We start from the raw sequence: 22,567 nt of genomic DNA on the forward strand, positions 1-22,567 counted from the left end.
AATGTCCCGAGGAGCCCGCAAGGGGTGGTCGCGAGGCACCCCTGGACACCGCGGGAATTTTTTTGCGAAATTTCGGCGATTTTTCTTGCGGACTTCTTTTTCTATTTCATGGGGTTTGGGGAAGGGTGGTTTACTCACCCTTGGATGATTCGTGAGTTTTTTCTGGAAATTTCAGGATCTTTTTTATTTTGCGTTTCATGGGTTTTCTGAAAGGGAAGGAGGCGAAGGAGGGTGGGGGTTACTCTCGCATGCCTCAAGGAAATGCTAACGGATCTGGAAAAGCCACCCCCAGGTGGGAAAGCCTTTCAGGGGGTGGAAAAACGAGGTCCGACGTCGCGGATAGGTATCCGGTTACGTCGTCCCGGTCGCGTCGCCTTTGGGGGTGTCCCGGGCGGAGAGTGGTCGGGAAATGAGGGTGGAAAAGCCGCTGGGGTGGGTCGGGGGTGCGACCGATCCCGGCGTGGGAAAATGCGATCGGAAAGGCGGTCGGGAAAAGCGGCATATTCGGGCGCGACCGGCCGGCTCCATTTCCACCCCTTTCTTCGGGTTAACCCTAATTTTCGAAAGCCGGTTCCTGGGGGGATGGAAACCCCCTGAGATCGACCGCGCATTTTCCGGCCCAGGGGGCTTCACCCCCCCGATACGGGTAAATCGGGTGTAGTCCTGCGAGAGAACAAGGTGTAGCCCCTGGCGGGGAGTAAATTGGTAAAAATGTCCAGGGGTTGTTACGAAGGGATGGCGAGAGCACGAGCCGGCTATTTCTCCGGGTGTCGGATACCACCCCCACTTCCACCCCCGAATAGCCTCCTTTCCCCGCGATTTATCTTCCCTCCGCCCTCGGCTCTTCTTTTTTATCATCCCTTTCCCAGTCCCCGTGGAAGGGGGAAAAAAAAAAGAAGATCCCCAAACGAGAAAGCAACCCCGAAAATCTCCCGGCAGGTTCGAGACGCGTCCCGGGGGAATAAATAAAATTAGATTCGGATTGCGCCGAGCTAAGGGTGGTTTCCGGCCGGCAGGTAGCACAGAGGGTGGGCGCGTAGGGGGTGATTCCTGGAAAGGGCGTAGATTTATGCTGCACCCTGGCCAGGATTAAGCGAGTTCCAGCAAACTGTGCTCTTGCAGGTAAATCCAGGGGTGGAGGCGCCGGGGGTTGATTCCATCCTTGGAGGGTACATAATCCCGCGTGGAAGGCAAGGGTGGAGGCCCCCCTCTCTCCCTCCTTCGCCCCATCAGATAGCGGGCTCCCGTATATTTCGGGGTCCGTTATTATCGAGGGGTAGATTTCATCGTGAATATTTATGAGGGCGGTTCTCGGGTTGCTCGCGATCCTCCTTCGCGGACTCCAACCCTTAACAGCTTCTACTGCGTATTCCGCCTTGGGTATCGACTGCCAAGTTGCCGCCCCCGGCTGCACCGGGGGTGGGAATCGCGGTGGTAAATATGATAAGGGGGTGGAATTAATTTAACGCCGCCGTGAGCGGCGACGAGCCCCTAATCAGGTGGCTTTTTATCAGCCCCTGCCCGAACTCACCCCCGAAATGAATTCCGCCCTTAAAGCGGCGATTCGATTCAAACGAATCCACCTCGTTCCGGGAATGGGGGTGGCTTTGGGGATGTCCGTCGGACGAGGGACGAAGTCCCTAATCCGGCCTCAAGATTGAATCTGCAATCCCGGGGCAAAACGTGCGTCGACCAAGCGAGTCACCCCCAAGTGGGGAGACCACCCTCCGGGACCCCTAAAAACCGGGATTCCACCCCCTGCCGAGCGAGAGGTCCCACGAAAGGGTCGAAGTCGCCTTCCTCCATGGGAATTCTACTTTTCGAGATCCGAGACCACCCCCTCTAGGGGGTGGCGTACCCGTGTTCGCCGGCGCTCGGATTACGTACCCGGACAACACCCCCCCAGCCCCACCCCCGGCCGTTTCGGATCAGTTTCCGAACTTTCTGAACACCGGCTGCGCCCAACGACGGGGAGCATCCACTTGGCGAGACTTCGACGGCTTTTACGGACCCACCCCCGCAGACCGGGGGTGGCCGCCCCTCCGCTTTACCGAAATCGCCCCAATTTCGAGGCGCAACGGCGCGAGATACGGGAAAACGTGTCCGGGAATACTTGTAGAGCCTCAAAAACCGCGCAACTTTTGTCAGGGGGTTTTCCGCGTTGCGGCGCCCCGTTTACCCGGAACGGCCGAATTACGAGCGCGATTACGACTACGTAACGCGGGTCGGGGTGGGGGTGGGGTTGGGGGGCTCAGTTAAAAGGGGGATTCGGCGGTGTTACGCGGCCCATTTGTAACCCCAATTTTTGATATTCGTTTTTTCGCCACTTTGCCAAATGGACGAAAAGGTGGACGGAAGAGGCAGGTGGTACGGGGGTGGGTGGGGATAGGGGGCTTAAACGGATGAAGGGAATTTCGTATTCAGACACTCGGTTTGCAACGGGTTAATGCCGTCCTCGTATACAGGCTCGCTTTTCAACCCCTCGGGCCAACCCCCCTCCTCCCCCGTGGTACCAACCCCCGGGCACCGCGCAGACCTCAGCACTCGACATAGAAGGGATGATACCTTAATTGGACGGGGGACGGAGGGTGGCTTTCACGAGTTTTAAGTCGCTGAAACGAAACCCTCCCTCCCCATCGGTTCTCTTTTTATAAACACTAGAAGCGGGGCTGACAATTAACGAAATTTCCACTGACAGTTCGGAGAGGGGCGGGAGTAACGGAGGGAAACGGCCAGAGGGGGTTGTTTTTTTTTTTATCGAGAAATAAGTACAGGGGGTATCAAAATACGGAGCATGGGGCGAATGCCGGGGGGGTTGGAACCCATAAGAATGGGGTGGGGGTGGAATAACGCTCTCATTTGCGTAGCGGAGTATGAAAAAGCGACGTCTTTTTCAGGGCGGACCTTCGCCTAGCCCACCGGAAGCCGGAGGGGCTGTTTTCATAAATATGTATACACACCCCCGTGCGTTTACGTGCCAACGTCGTTAGGGGTGAGCTACGCGCCCCCTGGAAAGGGTGGCGCGTAAACTACCCCCCTGCAATTCTTAAACGGCCCGCTCCGAAAACTCGGGGCAACCCTTCCTACGGGGGTTTCCATCCCTTCGGGGTGAAACTATTCCCCTTTGAGGGGCCCGAAGATGCGAGGGGGCGATTCTCCCTCCCGGATGGCCACACCCCTTTTGAGGTTATGTGCATCCCCGCGACGATCCGGAATCGCAGAGCATATAATTGTCCCGGGCGCGCGCCGGCAGGCGGAAGGGAAGTCTGTTGCGTTACTCCAATATGGTTTGACCTAACCTCACTTTGCCGGAACAACCGGCAGTTTCAATACCGGGCCGGCCATTAGCCGGCTCGGCCAGATGCAATCTCGCGCTCGCGCGCGCGACCCCCCTATGGATTCACACGGACGAGCGGACACGCGAGAACCACCAACACAGGGCCGGGATGCACGAAAGTCGCACGGGGAGTGAGGTTAGGTCGGCGAACGGAGGCGCGATCGAGCGCCGCCATGACGGCCAGGAATTATCCGACCGCGCCTTAGGGGGCGCTCATGTCTTGGAGGCAGAGCTGGGGACTAGAGGTAAAAGTGGAACTTGGTCACCCAGGATCTATAAAAAGGACCTCCCGTGGTCTTCTTCCGATCCAAATGTGGATTACCATTAAGAAATCATGAAAAAAAGGGAAAAAAAAAATTACTCAGACGGTAGGGACTTAATGCAGAATCCTCATCAGCAGATCCGAACGGTGGAGCGGCGAGATTTCGGAACCGACTAGACCCATGACCTACCCCACGTATCGTGGGGAGGAAAACGGCGGAGGGTGGTTTTAGGAAATCCAGAAAAAAACAAAATTACTCAGACGGTAGGAACTTAATGCAGAATCCTCATGAGCATATCCGAACGGTGGAACGGCGAGATTTCGGAACCGACTAGACCCATGACCTACCCCACGACGTCTTGTGGGGAGGAAAACGGCGGAGGGTGGTTTTAGAGGGGGGGTGGCGCGGGCAGGGGGTGGAAATCGAGTAGGACGTCGGGGTGGAAATCGACGACGCCGAGGAAACTGCATCCCGGCCCTCGACGGAAACGAGGCGGGGAAATTGGCCGGGGTGGCCCTCCCCCGTTGCGGCTCGTTATTAATAAATGATCCGCCGGAAATTCTCAAAAAATTCCAGACTCCCCTCTCTCTCTCTCTACGAGTTTCCCGGGTATCCTGGGATGTACGAGCGAGTCGGAAAACTACGCGAACGGAGTACACGCAGAAGGTAAGGGTGGGGGCACGGGGAGGGCTGGTAAAAGGACAAAACGACCCTCAGGATTTTCCGCCCTGGCGGACCCTCCGCTCCTGGTCAGAGGGACATCGTAATCCCTCGTTTTTGCACCTCCCCTTTATTCCTATTTTCTTCTTCGGCTCGTTGTTAATCCTTCCGCGGAATAAGGGACAATATTTCCCGGGCAAATACCTAGACTGCCAGTTTGCAAGTGCGACGTCACATTCGTCCTCTTCCTCGACGTCCCTTTGTTCTTTTTCCTCTTCTTCTTTTCTTTCTTCCTTTAATCCTTGCCGAGATACACCGCAATCTAAGCCAGATAAAAAATTATGTCACCCTGACGATAAGAAAGGACACCTATGTCGTAGAGACGCCTGGAGAGGACCTCCAGTCTTGGATAAAAAGTCACCCTTAACTCACCCCCCTCACAACCCCCTAAAAAAATCCACAAGGAGGAAATAAAAATAGGGAACGCGTGGAAAAATCCAACAGTCGAGCCTGGGGGAATTTTGGTTATCCGGAATAGAAAAGCCCTTTGAAAAATCCCTCGGCGGAAGCATCCCCTCCCGCCCCCTACCGGAGATCGCGCCTCAAACGTGGAAATCGGATTTGCGACCGAAACTGATACTAAAACAACCGAGTCCGGCGGAAAAGCGAGGCATCGAACACGCGCGCAAATGATAGCGAATAAAAGCGCGATCTCTGATTGGATTCGGGGTATCCGAAAAAGCAAAACGCCGAAGGAAAGGGGGTGAAAAGGGGGGAAAAAAAGAGAAAGAAGAAGTGTTTTTCCCACGCAGTAATGGATTAGCTGTCATCGGAGCCCCGAGAGTGCCGGGGGGATGAAAATGAAATCGCGGGAAAATTCGGCCCCGGGGGGTGGGGGTGGGTGGAGGACGGTCCGCCGATCCGAAAGCCGAGTCGAGCGCGAAGGGGTGGAAATTTTCCGAGCGCCCCGCAGAGATTTGGGTAAAAGTTTTTCCCCGGAAATTCGCGAGGGACCAAAAAGCGTCGCGACGCGGGGACGGGGAGGGAAGAAATTCCCTCCCCCGATTTTTCCCCGGGAATAAGTCCGGCCGCGGCGGGCCAATGGCGCGGAATTTCGGAGGTCGAACCGGAAAAGCCGGGCTGCCAATTTAAGAGGTGGCGCTCGCGGGGGGTTGGAAATTGATCGGGCCGGGATTTCCCGTGTGGCGGGCGCCGTCCAATCAATCGAGAACGTCCAACCCCCCGCATTTATATCGTTATTAATCGGGCGTCGGTTGCGCGGACATTTTTGCCAGCCGGGAGAGCCGTCCACGTGGACATTTTTGTCACCCCGATTGGGGGGAGGGGGGGATCGGGAAAACGCGAAAACCCGACCAAAGTGTCGGCCAGTCGAATAAACTGCAAACGATATCCCGGGGGGGTGGTTCTCCGAGGGGTGCCCTCCATTAGGAGTAAACAAGGGGTTGAAGTGCGCGCGAATGGGTACCAGAACGATAAGGGACCAGAGAAGGCTCCTCGCCGGCTCCAGGGGAAAGCGGCCACTCAGGCCACGTGGTCCAGCGGAAAGCGGAGGAGTGGGGACGAGGCCCCGCCCACTGGGAGCCGCGGGGGGGGGGGGGGGGTACGACCGGTGGGGAGCGCAGTCGGGCCGTCGCGCGCCCTCTCCCAGGGAAAACCGGAGCGGAGGACTCGATTTCCGGAGTTCCTTAGTCAAATATATTGCCGAGGAGAGGCACTCGAGGATCCCTTAGTGGTGGCGACCTCTCGCGGGGACCTCTCGGAAACCAGAGCGAGGGGTGCCGATAAAGCGAGCGCCCCCCCGAGGGCAACTTCCCTCGCTCTTACCCCGCCCTCCTCCCCCCGCATCAGACACGAGACAGCCCTCGCATTAATTAACGCGACTCGCGACTCCGCTCGCGTGTGCTTGTTTTGCCGCTAATAATTACGTGCTTGTAGGTCAAAGGGTTCTACTTTACCGACGGCCTCTGTTAAGGGGGCAGAATCGATACCTTCACGCACTGCCGGTAAAGGCCCTCCTCCATAATTACGCCGCCCGAAGTGGAGTCAAAAGAAAGGCCAACAAAAACAACGGGAAAAAAAAAATCAACAACCCGTCCCAGCGTTTGACTTCCACCCCTCACGCGGGGGCATTCCCCCCCGCATCTCCCGCTGCCCTCAGTAATCGCCCGTAATTCCGGCCGAGTCGAGTTTTTACGCGATTACGGACCGAATCCCCACCAAGCGAAAACACTTTCGGGGTGAAAAGCGAGGCGACGATTAAAGCGCGCTCTCTCGGCCAATCCGGTAAGAGGATTCCGAAGAGTCCGTTCGATCCAACTTCGATCCACGGGAAATTAATTCTCCCATACCGCACCGGGAGAGGCCGATTACAGAGCCCCCTGCCCCCTCAATCCAGTGATAACATGGATCCCCCCCCTCTCTCGGAAAATCCAGCGAGTCTTTCCGCGGCGAATTCCGCTTTTTTCCTGGGGGGGCGGGGGGGGGGGATGTTTTCGCTTTTAGCTCGATCAAACCGATCGCGGCCAATCCGGTGGCCCGAGGGAAAAAACACGCGGTTAATGTGCATCCGACTAATGACCGGGGTCTAATACCCCATTCGCCAGTGCCCCCCCCCACCCCCTTTCGTCCTCCACCATTTGCGTTATCAAAAACCGGATAAGCAAACAGAGATTCCGCGTTTCCGGAACTTCGGAAAAATCAACCTCGCCGAGCCAAGGAGGCATTCGTTCCGCGCGGAACCTGGGGGCTGGGGGAAGACTCACCCCCCCCCCCCGAAACGAGGGGTTGCGCGAAGTGGGGTGGAACGCCGCTGAATGGAGGCAAGTAGGCGCCCTCTGGACCGCGAATCTCCATTCCGCGAGTGTTATTCGGTCGGTGGAAATGTTCCCGAGGGGGTGGGTGGGCNCCCCCCCCCGACCCGCTCCGGAGCGCCGACGGGATCATCAGGATTTCCTCCGGGAAGTCGGGAGCCGGTAAATAAGTTCCGCGTGTAAACGGGTCGCCTCCCTCCCCGCGGTCGATCCTGCGGGGCATTTGCCCCGCGCGCGGCAAAACGCCCCCGAGCCGCGCAAACGTCGATTCTACCCCCACCTCACTCCACCCTCCCCCCCCACTAAGTCGAGGCCGTGAATTCGAGGCCCGAGGACTGGGAATAAATTCACTCGGTGATCGCTTTCGAGCCGCTGCCAGGGATTCGATTCCGCCGGCCGAGGAGTTGAAAAATGAAGGGTTAGAAATCATGACGGGGGGGGGGACTATGAGGAGACCGATATGGGGATCACGCTTTAATGGGGGCGGCCACGTAATTACGGCCGCGCGGAAAGAAGGCCCCTGGATTTCGAGGCGGGGGGGTGCGTGCTCGGCAGTAGGTCGCCGGGGGTGGGTTTCGTTTTTCCACCCCCGTTTTCCTTTTTCTTTTCCCTCTCTCTCTCCTCACGTGACTCTAATTCGAGGCGTCGTGGCCCGATTATTTAATCAACACGGCACCACCGGAGGGCCGGCTTACTCGGCGTAATTAACCGCCCTCGCCGGGGGTGGAGGTAACCAGCCCTCGAGCCGGGCCGAATTTAAACTACCCCCCCATGGCGCGACAAGTGCAAGTGCGGCCCTTCGTAAGCGCGGGCGAATCCACCCCTCGAGGTGTCACGTGGAAACCCTGTCATGGAAAACGGGAAAAAGTTTACGTTCACCCCCCGCCCCTAGACAGTCACGCGCTACTTCTTCGTATCTTTAAGGGTAGTCCTTTATCTCGGAGCAACCCCCGTGGGAATACGAGCGGAAAGTCTCCTTTCGGCGATCTGGAGGGAGCGCTACTTTCCTGGACACAGGCCGCGGAAAGCCGGCCAATCGCGCGGCCGGACTTTCCGTTGGAGCGGCCCTCGCGATTGGTCGACCTCGTGCCGCGATATCTCGGGACCCAGGCGTCCCAGAGGGGTTGCGCAAAGGACTTTTCGAAGGACCCTTCCCCGAGGAACCTTCCCCCGGTGCCGGCAGAGATATATATCCGAGGGCGGATCTCCGAAATCTCCGGAAATTCCGCCCGGGTGGAGGGCGACGGGACGAGGCGCTCCTTTCGGGAAAAGTTCCGGCCGAAGGTCGGCCGCCTTTGACCCGGGCCGAGCGGAGCGGCCGTCCTCGGTGGACCTCCACTTACCCTAACCTCCGCTAATCCCAACCCGACCTACCCCTAAACCTCCGGCCCGTCGGGCAGCCAATTACGCGGCAGCCGTGGCTCCGCCATGTAAACACAAACAGAAATTCCACCGCAGCGCCAACCCCCGTGTCAATGTATTCCCGTATATATATATACATACATACATATATATATGCACACATACACATGCATATATACATATACAGGAGGCGCACCCCGTACGCATAAAAACGCGGGACGCAAGCTCGCAGCCCCCAGACACACGCAAACACCCCCGGCCGCCCCCGCGAGGAACAACCCCCACTGGAAACTCGCCAGATAGCGCGGCCATTCGCGTCGGGTTTGTTTGCGTAAGCGTCACAACCCCCCACCCACCCCCCGGGCGGACGCGGAACCACACAGGAATGGCCGCATTTGTGGGCCGGCTTGCATGTGCATCCAAAGTGCACCGGGATCGCGTGCACCCCTGAACGTGTACGAATCTTTCCGCCGTGTGGGGTAACGCGCGGTTACGAGGGGTGGTATCGCACCCCCCCTTCCCGCCCCACGGGTTGGTATGTCCATAATCTCGTGTGGGTGTGGGTGTGTGGGGTGCTCCACGAGTCGACGTGTCTCGCGAGCTCTTTCCAGACCCGAGGAAACTTGCACATCCTTCGATGAGAGTCGAAGGGATGAAGGGTGGGGTTTCGCGACCGGATAAATGGGGGGGGGGGGGGAATAAAAAACGGTATTGTCAAGAAAAAGCGCGTTGCCGAAGCGCATAGGAGGAGAGCGTCTGTCCTTTCAGGGGGTGGATTCGAGTCTAGGTCGCGAGACAGAAAAGGGGATCAGAGGTTATGGGGGGGGGGGGAAGCTCGCAATTTCAGAAAGGGCGAAGAAAAAAGGGAGCGCCACGATGTTCCGCGAGGCCCGCGTCAGTTATTTCCTCGTTGCACCGGGGTGCATTTGCGCCGAGGACGGGGGGGTAGGCAGCGAGAGGAGCAAGAAAGGGCCGGGGCTTGAGAGGGGGGTGGGGGGGATGGCGGAGCAACGCGAAGGAAGACAGAGGAAACGAGCGTGGGGGTGGTTTCCACCCCCTGGTTCGCCATCCCGGTGCTATCAAAAGCTAGTTTACAAATGCTACCCTCCCACCCACCCCCCTCCCTCCCCCAACAACGGGCTTCGTTCACAACGGGACGGGGCACTCTTCCGGACGCGGAAAAGGGGAGAATGAGGAACGACGGGGAGTGATGGAAAGGACGGAAGAAATGGGAAAGGGCCTGAAAGGGCGGAAAAATGGAGAGGGAGTCCGAAAGAAAGGGGGAAATGAAGCGGCGGAAGGAGAAAGCCTCCATCTCCCCCTCCACCCCCCCCCCGCCCTGATACGCGCCTAGATCGAAACACCCTTTGCTCTCTTCGCGGGGGGCAGGTCCGGAGGGGGGGGGNGTAAACTCGGTCGACGAGCCTCGAAGAGGCGGTAGGAGTTAAAAAATATCGGAGAAGGCATGCATCTTCCGCCACCCGCCCCCTCCCACGGGGTTTTTAATGCCCCCTATCAGGACCGAGGAACTCGATAACGACTTCCTGGGGGGGTGGTGCGTCGCCAGGGGTAGGGGGTTAGTTTGTGCAAGAAGACTTCGAAAGTCCGGAAGGAAACGCCGAAAAAACCGCGGAGTGGCGAAGAGCCCCTCTCGAAGTCGGCGCAACTGGGGGGGGGGNCATCGCTCAGTTTACTAACGGCGGTCCGTCATAATAACTACCCTTCCCTCCCCCTCTCCGCCGCGGCCCTTCAGCGTTCTCTCATAAAGCGTTTACGAAGGGTTGCTCGAGGTCGGGAGGGTAGGTTAACCCACCCCCCCCCCCGTCCCTCACTGTGCGGCGCCACCTTCGGCGGAGTGCGGTCGATGTAACCTTCGGCACGCGATGCCTCGGGGGTTGTTTGGCACGTTCGAGCCTGCCGGGGCTACCAACCCCGCAGCGATGCACGGGGGAGGGGGTGGGGGGTGCATGGGCCACGGGGCTCGCAGACGCAACCCCCATTTCGGGAAAATTTCACGGGCGCTTTATGCAGATTCGGGAGTTCCGCGGGGGGTGTGGTGGCGTCGGCCCCCCGATTCCGGGGGCGGGGGGTGACGCACACACTGGGTCTACCCAGGGGGATGATCGACCCCTCCCCCGTGGCCGGCGCTGCGAAACAACCCCCTGCGGAAAGCAAACGCCTGGGCCTAATTAGCGGACGCCGTGGGAACTGGGTCGTCCCGTATCGACGTCCTCTCCTGTGTCACGTCTTCCGCCACATTAATGAATATGGAAAGTGCGGGTGTGGGAGTGTGTGGGAGAAGGGTGTCCGCGTGCGGATATTAGGGTGTGAGGGCGGAACCGGGAATGTCAGGGCGTGCCGAGGGTGCGTGGATGCGTGAGTGACACACAGGAATGCGTGGCAGCGGTAGATATGCATGTGTGTGTGTGTGTGGGGGGAGGGGGGGCGATCCCTCGGGACCCGTCTTCTGCAGAATCAACAGTTACCCCCCGAGTCCTGATCGGCGACGGGGAAACGCATCGGGAAGGTTGCGGAAATACGGAAACGCAGGGACATGGAAACGCGCATAGAGAACTTACGCACGTAGAAAAATCGCCCGGGGGCGGGAAAGAGGAGAGACGGGAAGAAGAGTGCACTGCGACGTAGGGGTGCACCTCCGAGGGGCTCACCGGCTGCTGGGCGCGAAAGGAGAGACGCACGAATGGAGTCCGTTTCATTTCCGATCCGTCGCAGGTGGCGGCGCCACCCCCAATAGAGAGTCGCATAAAACGCAAATCGGGGGGATGAATTATTATAGATATGCGATTCGGGGTGGCTGAGTTACGAGGAGGCATAAATCCTAGACGGGGGGGGGGGGCGAAGTGGAAAACAATAAAATCTATATTTTAATCCTGAGCGAACGCGGGTTCTCACGTCCCACCCACCCCCTCCCGGGGGTTGCGGGGGTGGCCACCAGAAGAGCCCGCGAGAAAGAGAGATCGTTTGTCACGTCAAGAGGGAAGCCTCCCGGTAAGGGATGAAACGCGGAAAAACTACTACCCCCCCGGTGGGGGGCGGGGGCGTCTCACCCCCGTTTAAGCGAACGTCCCGCGGGGAAAATAGAGAACACCCATTTTCGCATCGCGAGCCGGGTGGGAAGGGGTGTTCCGATTTTTCCTACCCCCTCGAAGGAGCTGCATCCCCCCCTCCCCCCCGTTCCGCCCCCGAAAGGAAGAAACGCATTATTCGGGGCGATGGGGGGGTGGGCGATGTAAACTCGGTCGACGAGCCTCGAAGAGGCGGTAGTCTAAAGACAATGTAGATTGCCTGTTAAGATAGGGGGAGTTGGTGGGGGGTGGGTGGGTGGGAGAAGAGGTAAATGGAGAGAGAAGGAGACGACAGACTCCATCAAGGGGCGATAAAGAGGGAAAAAGTGGAGGCAAAGGACAAGAAAGCCTTTCCACTCGGGCGGAGGGCGCGCCTAGGAGGGTGGCTTTACGATCCATCGTTTTACGTTGTTAGTTTTACAGCGACTCTGTCACCCCCCTCCCCCCCGGGCCCCACGAAATTTTTCATAATTCTCTCGCCCACCGAATCGCCGGGGATAAATTCTTAATGGAAGGCCGACAGCGGCGAGGCAATTTTTAATAAGACCATGGGGGGTGCGAGAAGCCCCCTCCCTCTACGCGGGGGGGTGGCCCCAGGTGCGAACCAAACGCGGCCACTCGGCTTAATGCACCCCCGGGCTCCAGCTTAAAGCCTCTTTTTTCAAAATTAAGGATTCTCCATTAAGGAAGGAAGAAAAAAAAAAAAAAACGAATCCCCGGTTCGGGAAATTATCAAGAAATAATCACCCTCACTTTCGCGGGCCGAGAGGGTGAGAGACCCAATGGGGGAGAAAGTTATTTAAAAGGGAGAAGAAGGGAGAGGTAAAAAAAGAAAAAGGAAGACAGTTTTCCCGAGACAGGTGGAAGTAGGTAAACCGATTAAATGGCGGGGTGGCCAGGAGCAACCCTAGGGGAGGATCTCCCATCCCGAGGTCCCGAGGGTGGCGAGAACAACCCCTGTTACCCCGGCCCAACCCTTTTAAGGCACCCGAGCCGGGAAAACGGGACACCGGCATCGCCACAACGAAACAACCCCCCCCCATTGTGCGCACGCGTCGAACCGCGGTGGTTCCGCCATTTTCCCACCCACCCCCTCCCCCCCCTGCAGAGTAAGGGTACCGGCAGGTCCTGCAGATCTTCAGGGGTGGAAAGCCCGATACAAAGGGGCCGCGTTTTTGAAAGCCGCGGGAAAACGGAAGCGAGGGAAGCCTTGGCCGACCTTTCCCCGGAGGCCGGGGAAAAAGACGGGGGTTGAATCGACATCCGGGGGCGTTTCCCCCCGCGATTTAATTCCGCTTTACGCGACGCGACGTGCGGTGTTATTATATGAAAATCCTAAACGAGGAGCGAGCCAGGGGAGGGGGGAGACCAGGGTGGGTTAAGGGGTGCCAGAATTGAAAACCCAAAACAGGGAGAAGCACGTCCCGGGGGGGGGGGGGAGTGTCGCCGGATAAGCGGCCGGTCTATCGGTGGGACGATTTCGGGGGATTTTCCGAGGAATATTTCCACACCCCCCCCCCCAGTTTTCGGGGGAAATCAAAATCCCTAGAGAACCACCCCCTCCCGGGGTATCTGGCGATTGGGCGCGATTAGCGACACGCTACGGCGCCCCAGGAAACGACCAATCACCATCGCTCAAAATGTACACCCCCATGGGGCACGGGGGCCCAGGGGGGGGGCAAGAAAATTCCCTAGCATTCATCCCTCGGATAATTATTTCCCGCTCATCTTGCACCCCCGCGACCTCCCCGGTAATGGCGGCACACCACTCGAGACCGGAAGTGACCAATCACCGGCTCGCAGACCGTCTCCGCGTAATTAGCACAACGGGGCGCTCGTCGCCATTTTCCCCGACCCCGGCTCGTTCCCGAGGGACGTTTCCCGACCGAAAGTCCAGGGACTCCTTGCGAAGCGCGAACCTCAGACGGGAGGGGGCGGATCCCCCCCCCCCCCGGTCGGAAATACAATGGTGACTTCCGGTTTTTTCGCTCGTCAGGCATTGATCCCGCAATTACTCTCTCGGCCGAGGGAAAACTCCGATCGGGCCAATTGAAATTCTCCGCCCGCCCCCCCCCCCGGAACTTTCCCGAGGAGGCTTCCCCCCTCCCCCCGACGCCGACTGCGCTTTTTATCGCTCGAGAATTACGGCGATATTATTCCGCGGGCAGTTACCCCTCTTACGGCGAGGGGCCGCGATAGCGGCCGACGGGATCCACCGGAACGCCAGCTCGCAATTGAGATTTCAACGTGATTTGTCGGCATTATTATGGTCCCGCGCACCTAGGGGATTTTAATCCGGACTCACCGAAGAGCGGCTACCGGCCGCGCTTATTAAATATTAATTCCCCGCGGTCTGAGACACTGAAGCCAGTCCCCTCGACCCCGCCCCCCTCTAGGGTACCTTCGCTGGCGAAAGACCCGTAAAAATTAAGCAATTCTCCTAGACCGACCGCGCAGCGACGTTCCGCGTTAAAAACCCGGTCGAAAATGAAGAAACGAAATTCTTCTACGACCAACGATTCTCCCGGGAGCCGCGGAAAACTCCGACCAATGAGAGTGGGTTCCGGGCGGCGTGGGCGTGGCCGCGGACCACGTGACCGCGCGCTGATTGGCGGACTTCGAAGCCGTCCCCAGCGCTCCCCGGTACACGTATAAAATTCGCGTTTCGACATTTATCCTGTAACTTCTCATCCGGGATCCAATCCCGGCGTCAAATCCCGAAAAATCCGAAGTCCGGAGCTTCCAGCATCCGAGAGAGTTCCAGCTCGGCGGGCGGCAAATGACCCACCCCCCCCCCCTTCCCCCGGCAATATTTCCCGCGGATAAGGAGGCGCCCGTTCCAGCGTGCGGCGCGGTTATTGCGAATAATGGGGGCGCCACATGGAACCGCGACACATTATCCGAGCCGGCGCCGCCACCGGAAGCCCCATTACAATAGTAATCGATAAGTAATCTCTGGCATTCGTACGTGGGTCTAATGGGCCGATTTAAAATAGAGGACTGGGCCCCCACCCTCCTCACCCCCCCGACTTTCCAATCCCGCTTGTGTACCGACCCTAATGGCCGCTTAAGCGTCTCCTCGTGTAGCGGGGCGATTAGGCCGGGAAATTCGAATTACCCGCGAGGAATGCAAATCGCCCAGAGGATGAGCACCTCCTCTTTATTTCCCCGCTGCCACCCTCCCTCCCCCCGGGGGGGAAATCCCCCCACTAAATGCGTCGAAGACGATCCATCAGCCGGTTTAATTCCGGGAACTCCGTCGAATTTCGAGTAGTTCTCGCCGGTTTCCTCGTCGAATTTTCCGCCCCTTCCCCCGTTCCCCCCTCCTCCTCCCCCCGGAGGGGGGATTTCCATGTCGCCAGTCTTGGACCTCTTTTTCCACCCATCCACCCACCCACCCCCCGTCCATTTTTTTCCCACCCCCGCTAAACCCAAGCCCGCGTTTCGCAGATTTGCCGGAAAATCCATCCGCGTAATAACGCAGGGGGTGGGTGGGTGGGTGGTGGGGTGGGGGTGAATCGATAAACGCAATAAAGCCGGGCGCGAATATTGCACCGGGGTCGCGTAGCCTCGGGTATCCCACCAGGAGGAGAGGTTAACTGCACGGAAATGCATTTCGTGGGGGGAGGCAGGGGGAGGGGGGGCACGGTATCGAGGGTTACACACTTATTGTTAGCCGGCTCGGCCATTACTAGCGCGTGGCTCGACGTAGCTCAAGTTTGCCGGCTACCCGATGTTTCTCTCTTTTTTTAGATCTTCCCCTCTCTCGGGAACCTTCCCCGCGGGAACCCCTCCGTCGGGAATGCACCCCTCGCGAGATCCAGACCTCCGGGAAGCGAGCCGAGAATCAAGGTCGCGGGAACTTGCTCCCCCCCCGACCCTGGGGGGAGAAATGGAAATCAACCCCTGGACGTCGGCCGGCCGGCCACCCTCGCGACTCGGGGCGATCCGAATTTTTTCTCCCGGGATTTTCATTACTCCTCTTCGTTGCCCCTTTGTTTTTTTTCTCCCTCCCTCTCCCTCTTCCTGTTTTTTTTTCTTTTTTCTCTCCCGCCCGCTTTCCCGCGGTCTCATACGTCATTTACGCCCGCCAGGGGCGGATAACTCCTACGGCATGCGTGCCCAACCACCCGACGCGGCGAAAACACCGCTGATGAGAGCCGAACTCATCGCTCGCAACACCGAATTGCACTTTGCTCGCCATAAATCGAGAAGCCGTGGGGGGAGGGGGGTGCCAGGTGCGAGCGTTTTACGGCATCGAGGATGCACCCCTACGCACTTTCCACCCTCCTCCGGGAATCACGAGGAGGGGTGCAAAGAGGGGACACACACGGATTACCGGCCCACGAGGAGAGACAAGGAAGAATAAGATTAGATAGTAAAGAAAAAAAAAGAGGGTATCCATAAACCAGGAAAAATTTTATCGCTAATTCATTTCCTCACGGTGCTCCTTTAATTTCAATCGCCCCCGCACATGGGGGGGGGGGGCGGAAAATGGAAAGCGGGGGCGCGAAACGGACGACCGTTGGGGTGAGGGGGTGGGCGGGGGACGCGCGGCGGAAAAGAGGGGAAAAAACGCGGAAAACTGAAATGGCCAGTCGGACGCCACGGGCCGGGGTTAAAAGCCCCGCGACGCCAAGGAGAAAATGGTTATTACGTTAACTAACTTTCTCGACGGGGGTTGGCCGGCCGCGCCCCTCGGCGGCACCTAATCCCCGCCGACAATCCGCCCCCGTTTCAAAGGGAGGCGGGGGACGAAATGAAATACTTCGAGGAAACGCGAGCCCTCGGCGTTAAGGCGTCGCGGGAGCTTTAAAGCTCGGCGGGTGGGCGGTGGGTGGGTGGCGGAGGGGGTGGGCGCCGCGGAAGGGGCTCGACCGTTTGACGGGGCTCGCTCGGAACTCGCTTAATTTAATTTCGAAAAAAAGTTACACTTCTGTCCGTTCCTTGGGAGGGAGGGGGGATGAAAAAAAAAGGAAAAAAAAAAATAGAAACGAGAAACCGAGGAAAAGGAGCGAGCCGCGCGAAAAATCTGGATTTCCCGTCCACCGGGCCGCGGCGGGCGGAAAAACTTCCGGACGAAAAGCCCGCGGTGCATTCTTCCACGCAAGTTTCGTAAGAAGGGTTTCCCTGTCGGGCGGCCCGGTGGGGCGGAAACTTGCGTTTTGTCTCGCGGGGGGTAGAAGTCACCCCCGAAGCTCCCAGGTCGGCAGGGGGGGTGTCGAGCGATTTGCGGCCGATTCATCCTTAGGGGTGATTTCTCGGTTATCGGGGATTCTATTCTTCTTCTTCTTCTTCTTCTCTCGAGGATCCTGATAACCGAGTCCTCCCGAATTGGCCGAAGGGGTGCCGATCAACCCTTAAGGGGGGCCGCGGAGGGGGCGGTCGCACTGAAATCTGTTTAGCGCTCGTTGAGCTTTGCCCGCGCCCGGATAATCCGCGGGGACGAGCTTTAGCGACGGTGTAAACCCGAGAATGCCGACGGAAGCCGAGCTTACACACCGAGGGAGGTCTAGGCCCCCGGATAAACTCGAACCGCCACCCCCGCCCACCGCCCACCCCCATCGCACCAGGGTATCGCTGGCACCCCCGAAGATCCGGCACTCCTCCACTCGATACTCAAGGCCCCTACGACCCATTCCAAGCATCGCGAAGTAACCCCCCCTCCCGTCAACTACCCCCCATCAAACCCACCCTTAACCTGCTCCCTTTTTTCGCGACCCCCGCAACCCCCCGCCACATAATTCAGAACCCACCCCGGGTCAATCAGCAGCGTCCCGTGTCGTCGGTTTATCCGGGAATTTCCACCGGTGAAAACCCGAAGCCACCCCCCTAACGACACCAGGGGGTAGTTTACGTTAATAGGGATAGAGAGAAAGAAAGAGAAGTCGATATTGACCCGCGGGAAATTATCGGAATACGATCCGCCTCCCCCCACCCGGCCCTTCGCTATTCTTTTATTGTGAATAAATGAGAAAAGTTCCGCAGCTTTTCCGCCCCCGACTTTGTGCCCCCCTTTCCGCCCTCCCTCAATTACCGGCCGGCGTCGTACACATCCCTGGTGAATTTTTTTTCCCTTTCATTTTTTCGGTTTCCTATTTATTTTCATCCCCAATTTACGGGAAATTCAATCCCACCCTCCCACCTCCCTCCCCCGTAATGCAACAAATTATCGCGCCGCTTTTCCCTTGTTTTTCCCTTTTACTTTTAATAACTTTTTTTTTTCGTCCGGAGAGGGCGAATTAAAGGGGCCCCGCCCAGCCGGGGGAGGGGGTTGATTTTTCATTCGGAATTATCCGACCGGGGGAGCACTTTAAACGGAAACAGAGGGTTGCTAACTCAGCCGCCCTTAACGACCGAGTGGGGTAGTTTATGCTAATAGGGGTGGAGAAGTCGATACCCACTCGAAGAAAGTTATTGGAATACGACCCCCCCCTCCCCCTTCACGGCCCATTATTACCCCCCTCCATCGATTTGTAAATATCGGGGGCTGAGCTTCGGAAACTTCCGCGCCGCCCGCCGCCCCGTCCTCGGGGGCAATTCGCCCCCGGCGTTAGCGCTTCCATTTATGCAATCCCGTTAATACGAATTAACGAATGTCGATCAAAACAGTCAGCGGTCGGGCGGAAAACAATTTCGGAAAAATACCAAATTTCCCCGGGGTTACGGAGGGGGAGGGGGAGGGGGGGCGAAGACGCCCCCGGGACAAAATACCATCTAGATGGAATACTTTACGGCGGGTGGAATAAAAAAAAAAAAATCGCGAAATAACCTGTCACCCCCACCCCGGTGGATGATGACATTTTTTGCCGATAATAGGGTTGCCTTCTTTCCATTTTCTATTTTTCCCGGTGTCGGTCACGAGGGGACGGGGGTGTGACAATTTACGTGTGACGTCGCATTGAAAAACGACACCCCCTCCCCCAGCCCTCTCACCCTGACCGACTGCGGATCGCGTATCTAAATACAGGTTGGTATGCAGATACAGGAACGTATTATCAGAAACTCCGGCCGAGAGGGGGTGGTTTCCACCCCCGTGCGCGCGAGAAATGGATTTATCTCCTATGCATGAAGAAGCGGACTCACCCGGACGTCCGGCGGAAGCCCGAAAACCCGGAAAAACGACGGGGCCGGGCGTTCCCGCAATTTCCGGAAACCGGGAGGGGAGTCGAAATCGAAAACAGAAAGAAGGGGCAAAAAAAAACGATGTACAAAGTAAAGGAGAACCCCGCGGAAATTTCTGATGAATTTCGGAGATTCGTCTTAGATGGGGTAGAAAACGATGAGGGGGGATTTTCGTTTAAACTTCCCGCCATACCATAAGCTGTAATCCTCGTTAAACTCGGACCGACCGAGGGTAAAAATATCGCTTAGAACCGCCAAAGATTTACACCCCCCCCGGGGGGGGGTGTACACACGGCCAGGAAATAAATTAGCACCCCGATAGACGGACCGGTCGAAAAAGAGAGGAGGAGGAACGGGTGAAAAAGGGAGGGAAAAGCGTCCGGCGAGCCGGGTGGAGAAACCAGGGAGCGAGATTAAAGAAAAAGGGGAAAAGGGAGTAAAAATGATATTAAAAAAAAAAAGAGATGGGGTGGTAGGGGGAGGGAAGCACCCCCCTCGGGACCGGTCGCGAGGGAAATACACTTTTATTCCGATAATCCGCCGATCGTGTGATTTGCGGCAGCCTGGTTAAGTGGAATTTACGAGGACCGCCCCTTTGGGCTCGCACCCCCCCCCCCTGACACCCTCCCTCTTTCAACCCCCCCCCGAGAATTCGGAAAATGCGGGGGCAAGATGGCGACGATTTCTCGATAAAGTATCGGCGGAAGTATTAACGGCGGTATTTCTTTTGGGAACCCTCGGCGGGGGGTTGGGAAGATAAACAGAGGGGCGTAAATAATTCCTCGGAAAGGGAGAGAAATGAGAGGGAAAGAGAGACGTACAAAGTGGGGGGAGGAAAGCCGAGGAATTTTCGCCCGTTTCCGAAAACGCGGGCGCGAATCGCGTGATTAACGGAGGCGGGAATTTGGGGAATCCTTAATTACGATTACAAGGGGTGCCAATTAAGGGTGGGGGTGAATTTAATTATCGAGCGCCTTAATCAAGGGGCGATTAGAAAGTCGCTGTGGGGGGAAAGAAGGTCAACGAAATAATTATCGAATCGACGGATTCAACCGAGTTGGGGAGGGTAGGCGAAGACGTCGGATTTTCAAGGGTGGGTGGCGGGGGGGGAGGCGCCCACCACCCCTCTGGGTCTCAATCTGTCGGATTTAAATCGAGGGTGGGACCCTGGAAGTTCCACGGTCTTAGGGGGCTGGTCCTTATCCGGCGACGATTCCAGACGATAACGAGGTAATTACCGGCCCACCCACCCACCCCCCCACCCACCGCCGCTTTAACAGCCCTCACTAATTGACCACGTCATTTTTCCTTCGATTACTGATTGCTTCTCAAATACAACAGATACGGCGGCGGAATTGTGGTCATCCAAGGATTCTTGCGCCCTTAGCATCGCAGGAAAAAAAATGGGGCCACCCCTTATAAAATCGGTGGAAAGAATTCGGCCACCCTTAAAAATCGGCGGAATGAAATTCCGCCGCAAAACGTCACCCCTTACACTCGCATCGGCCGATTTCCCTGGGACGTATCCTTTTTCCCTCCTCTCTGTTTCCTCGTTTCTCTTTTCCTCCCTCCTCGTTTCCCGGGCTCCAGTCATCCCCCGAGGGACGACGGAAGCGTCCGCCAATCCCTCGAATTTTCGCCGGTTGTGGGGCGAGGGGCGGGGGTGAGCATCCCCCAGGGCAGAGCACGTCGCTCCCCCCGTCCCGGAAACTCAATCTGTCGAATTTAAATTAAAGGAACCGACGACGACGAGGGGGTGGACCGAGGAAAAAGACGTCGCCCCCGCCGCCGTCTCGGGGGTGGTTTTCGCCCGGCGATCGCACCCCGACGAGAGGGGTTGTTCTCCCCCAGACCTCGAATATTTTTCAATACCCTTGACGAAGCGCGATCGCGTGTCTTGCCGAAATACCGGGGTGAATTGTTACCCCCCCCCCCCCTCACTTTTCGCTTCCACCCCCTACTCTGTAGAGACCATTTACCGCGAGTTGGCGTCTCTTCTGCGCCCTCGTCGACCTCGACGACGGACTTTTCAAGGAACCTAATGGGCGACTTCTCGCTCGAGCTTTCCACGCGAATCGGACAATTTCTTACGGGCACTTATTCTCTATTACATGATTTACTCGTTACGCCCCTAGCACGCCTTTTAAGGAACAATTTAAGCGTCGCTTGAAGACATCCTTACCCGAAGATATTCCGCTCAGCAAGTCCGCAGTTTCGCCACTCTCATGACGGATCGCACCTCGCTCTTATCCTAGGACTGAAAACCCCTCGAGGCTTTCCGAGCTTGCGAAAATTCCGATTTCATCGTGTCTTTCAGCCTACCCATGAGTTTTCCCGATTTATCATTCCCGCGAATTTTCGGCGCCCTCGGAAAGTCTCGACGTGGAAAGGGATCCGGGAGATCCCAGCGGCATCATCATCGAGGAGCTTTCGCAGTCTCGCAAGCGTCCTCTTATCCTAGACACTGAAAACCCGTCGAGTCTTTCCGAGCTTGCGAAAATTCCGATTTCATCGTGTCTTTCAGCCTACCCGTGAGTTTTCCCGATTTTTCATTCCCGCGAATTTTCGGCGCCCTCGGAAAGTCTCGACGTGGAAAGGGATCCGGGAGATCCCAGCGGCATCATCATCGAGGAGCTTTCGGAGTCTCGCAAGCGTCCTCTTATCCTAGACACTGAAAACCCGTCGAGTCTTTCCGAGCTTGCGGAATTCCGAGCCGCGCCATTTTCGAGCCTCCTATGAATTTTCCTAATTTTTCCAATCCTTGGGAATTCCCGGCGCTCTCGGAAAGACTCGACCGGAAACAACGGGGGAAATCGCAGCGCATCGTTCGATTGTCGATTCGAGATCTCGAAAGCTCGGCCGTGGGACTTTTCTTTTCTTTTTTCCTTTTTCCGCAGTCCAGAGTTCTCGCAGTCCACAAGCGACGTCGCTTTCGTCGGTTCTCGCCACTCCTCGAGCTTTCTTCGATTTTCACCTCCGAGCTTCCCACCTGCTTTCACCGGCCTCCTCTCCTCAAGGGAAAGCCGTATAAGGAAAGCGACGGGAAATATTTGGGCAATTCGTAAGAACCAACCGGGATCTCCGTGACGGCCATTAACCGGCGATCCGGGCGTAAATTCCTGGCAATTACTTCGGTCCAAGCCAAACAATCCTTTCCCCTAATTAATCAGTACGGAGAAAGTGAACGTTCGTGAGTCACGCGAGCCGCTTCGCCCTCTTTACGAAATGACTTATATATATATTTTTTATCCTCCCTTTTCCCGAGCTTTTCCGAATCACCCAAACTGACATCAGCACCGAGGTCGCGTGTATTGCCATAAGAAAAAATTTAAAAAAATACATAATAAATTGAGAACGCCGTCAATTGTGCCCTCTCCGAGAGAAAAGCGAAAGCAGGTGAGAAAGCTCCTCGGAAAAAAAAAATAAAAAAAAATAATGAGGGAATTCCCGTCAGAACTGTCCAAAAGCGCTCGAAGAGTCCACCAGAGTCCACTCAAGAGTCTGATCGCACTCGCGACTGTTAGTCCGAGATTTTCCGGGCCTTTCCCCAGGACTTTTACTCACCGGCATTCTGCGTGAAAATTGGGTCGATCGCCGCCAACAGGACGAGGAGGATCGGTGTCATATTGACCACTATTCCACGCTCGCCTCGTCACCGGCCACGGCACTCGGAAACGACACCACTTCCTCGACTACCTGGTTGAAAAGGAAGATCACTATCGTCAGAACATACCGCACAGGTGTAGAAGGCCTCGGGTAACCGAAATCCAGCGTCGCATCGCCGGCAGGCACGGTTGGGGGGGAAGATAAATTAAAAAAAAAAAATAAGAAGAAGATAGGGGGGAAAAACCGGGTGGAAAGTCGCCGATCGCAGGTCGAAGGGGTGGCGGCTGATCGCAGCCT

General features: G+C 57.2%; 1 protein-coding gene across 2 annotated transcripts in view; it reads right to left on the reverse strand.

Moving 5' to 3' along the window:
* Window positions 1-22,358, reverse strand: part of LOC105695069 (tyrosine-protein phosphatase Lar) — a 135,821-nt gene extending 113,463 nt beyond the window's left edge. For both annotated transcript variants that reach the window (XM_023433359.1, XM_023433355.1), the window contains exon 1: window positions 22,229-22,358. In XM_023433359.1, coding sequence (XP_023289127.1) covers window positions 22,229-22,289 — 61 coding nt within the window. In that variant the 5' untranslated portion in view covers window positions 22,290-22,358. The remainder of the gene's footprint in view (window positions 1-22,228) is intronic.
* Between the last annotated feature and the right edge of the window lie 209 nt (window positions 22,359-22,567).

Source organism: Orussus abietinus, unplaced genomic scaffold (assembly GCF_000612105.2).
Source record: "Orussus abietinus isolate OABI.00-Male unplaced genomic scaffold, Oabi_2.0 scaffold82, whole genome shotgun sequence".
Taxonomy (NCBI): Eukaryota; Metazoa; Arthropoda; class Insecta; order Hymenoptera; family Orussidae; genus Orussus; species Orussus abietinus.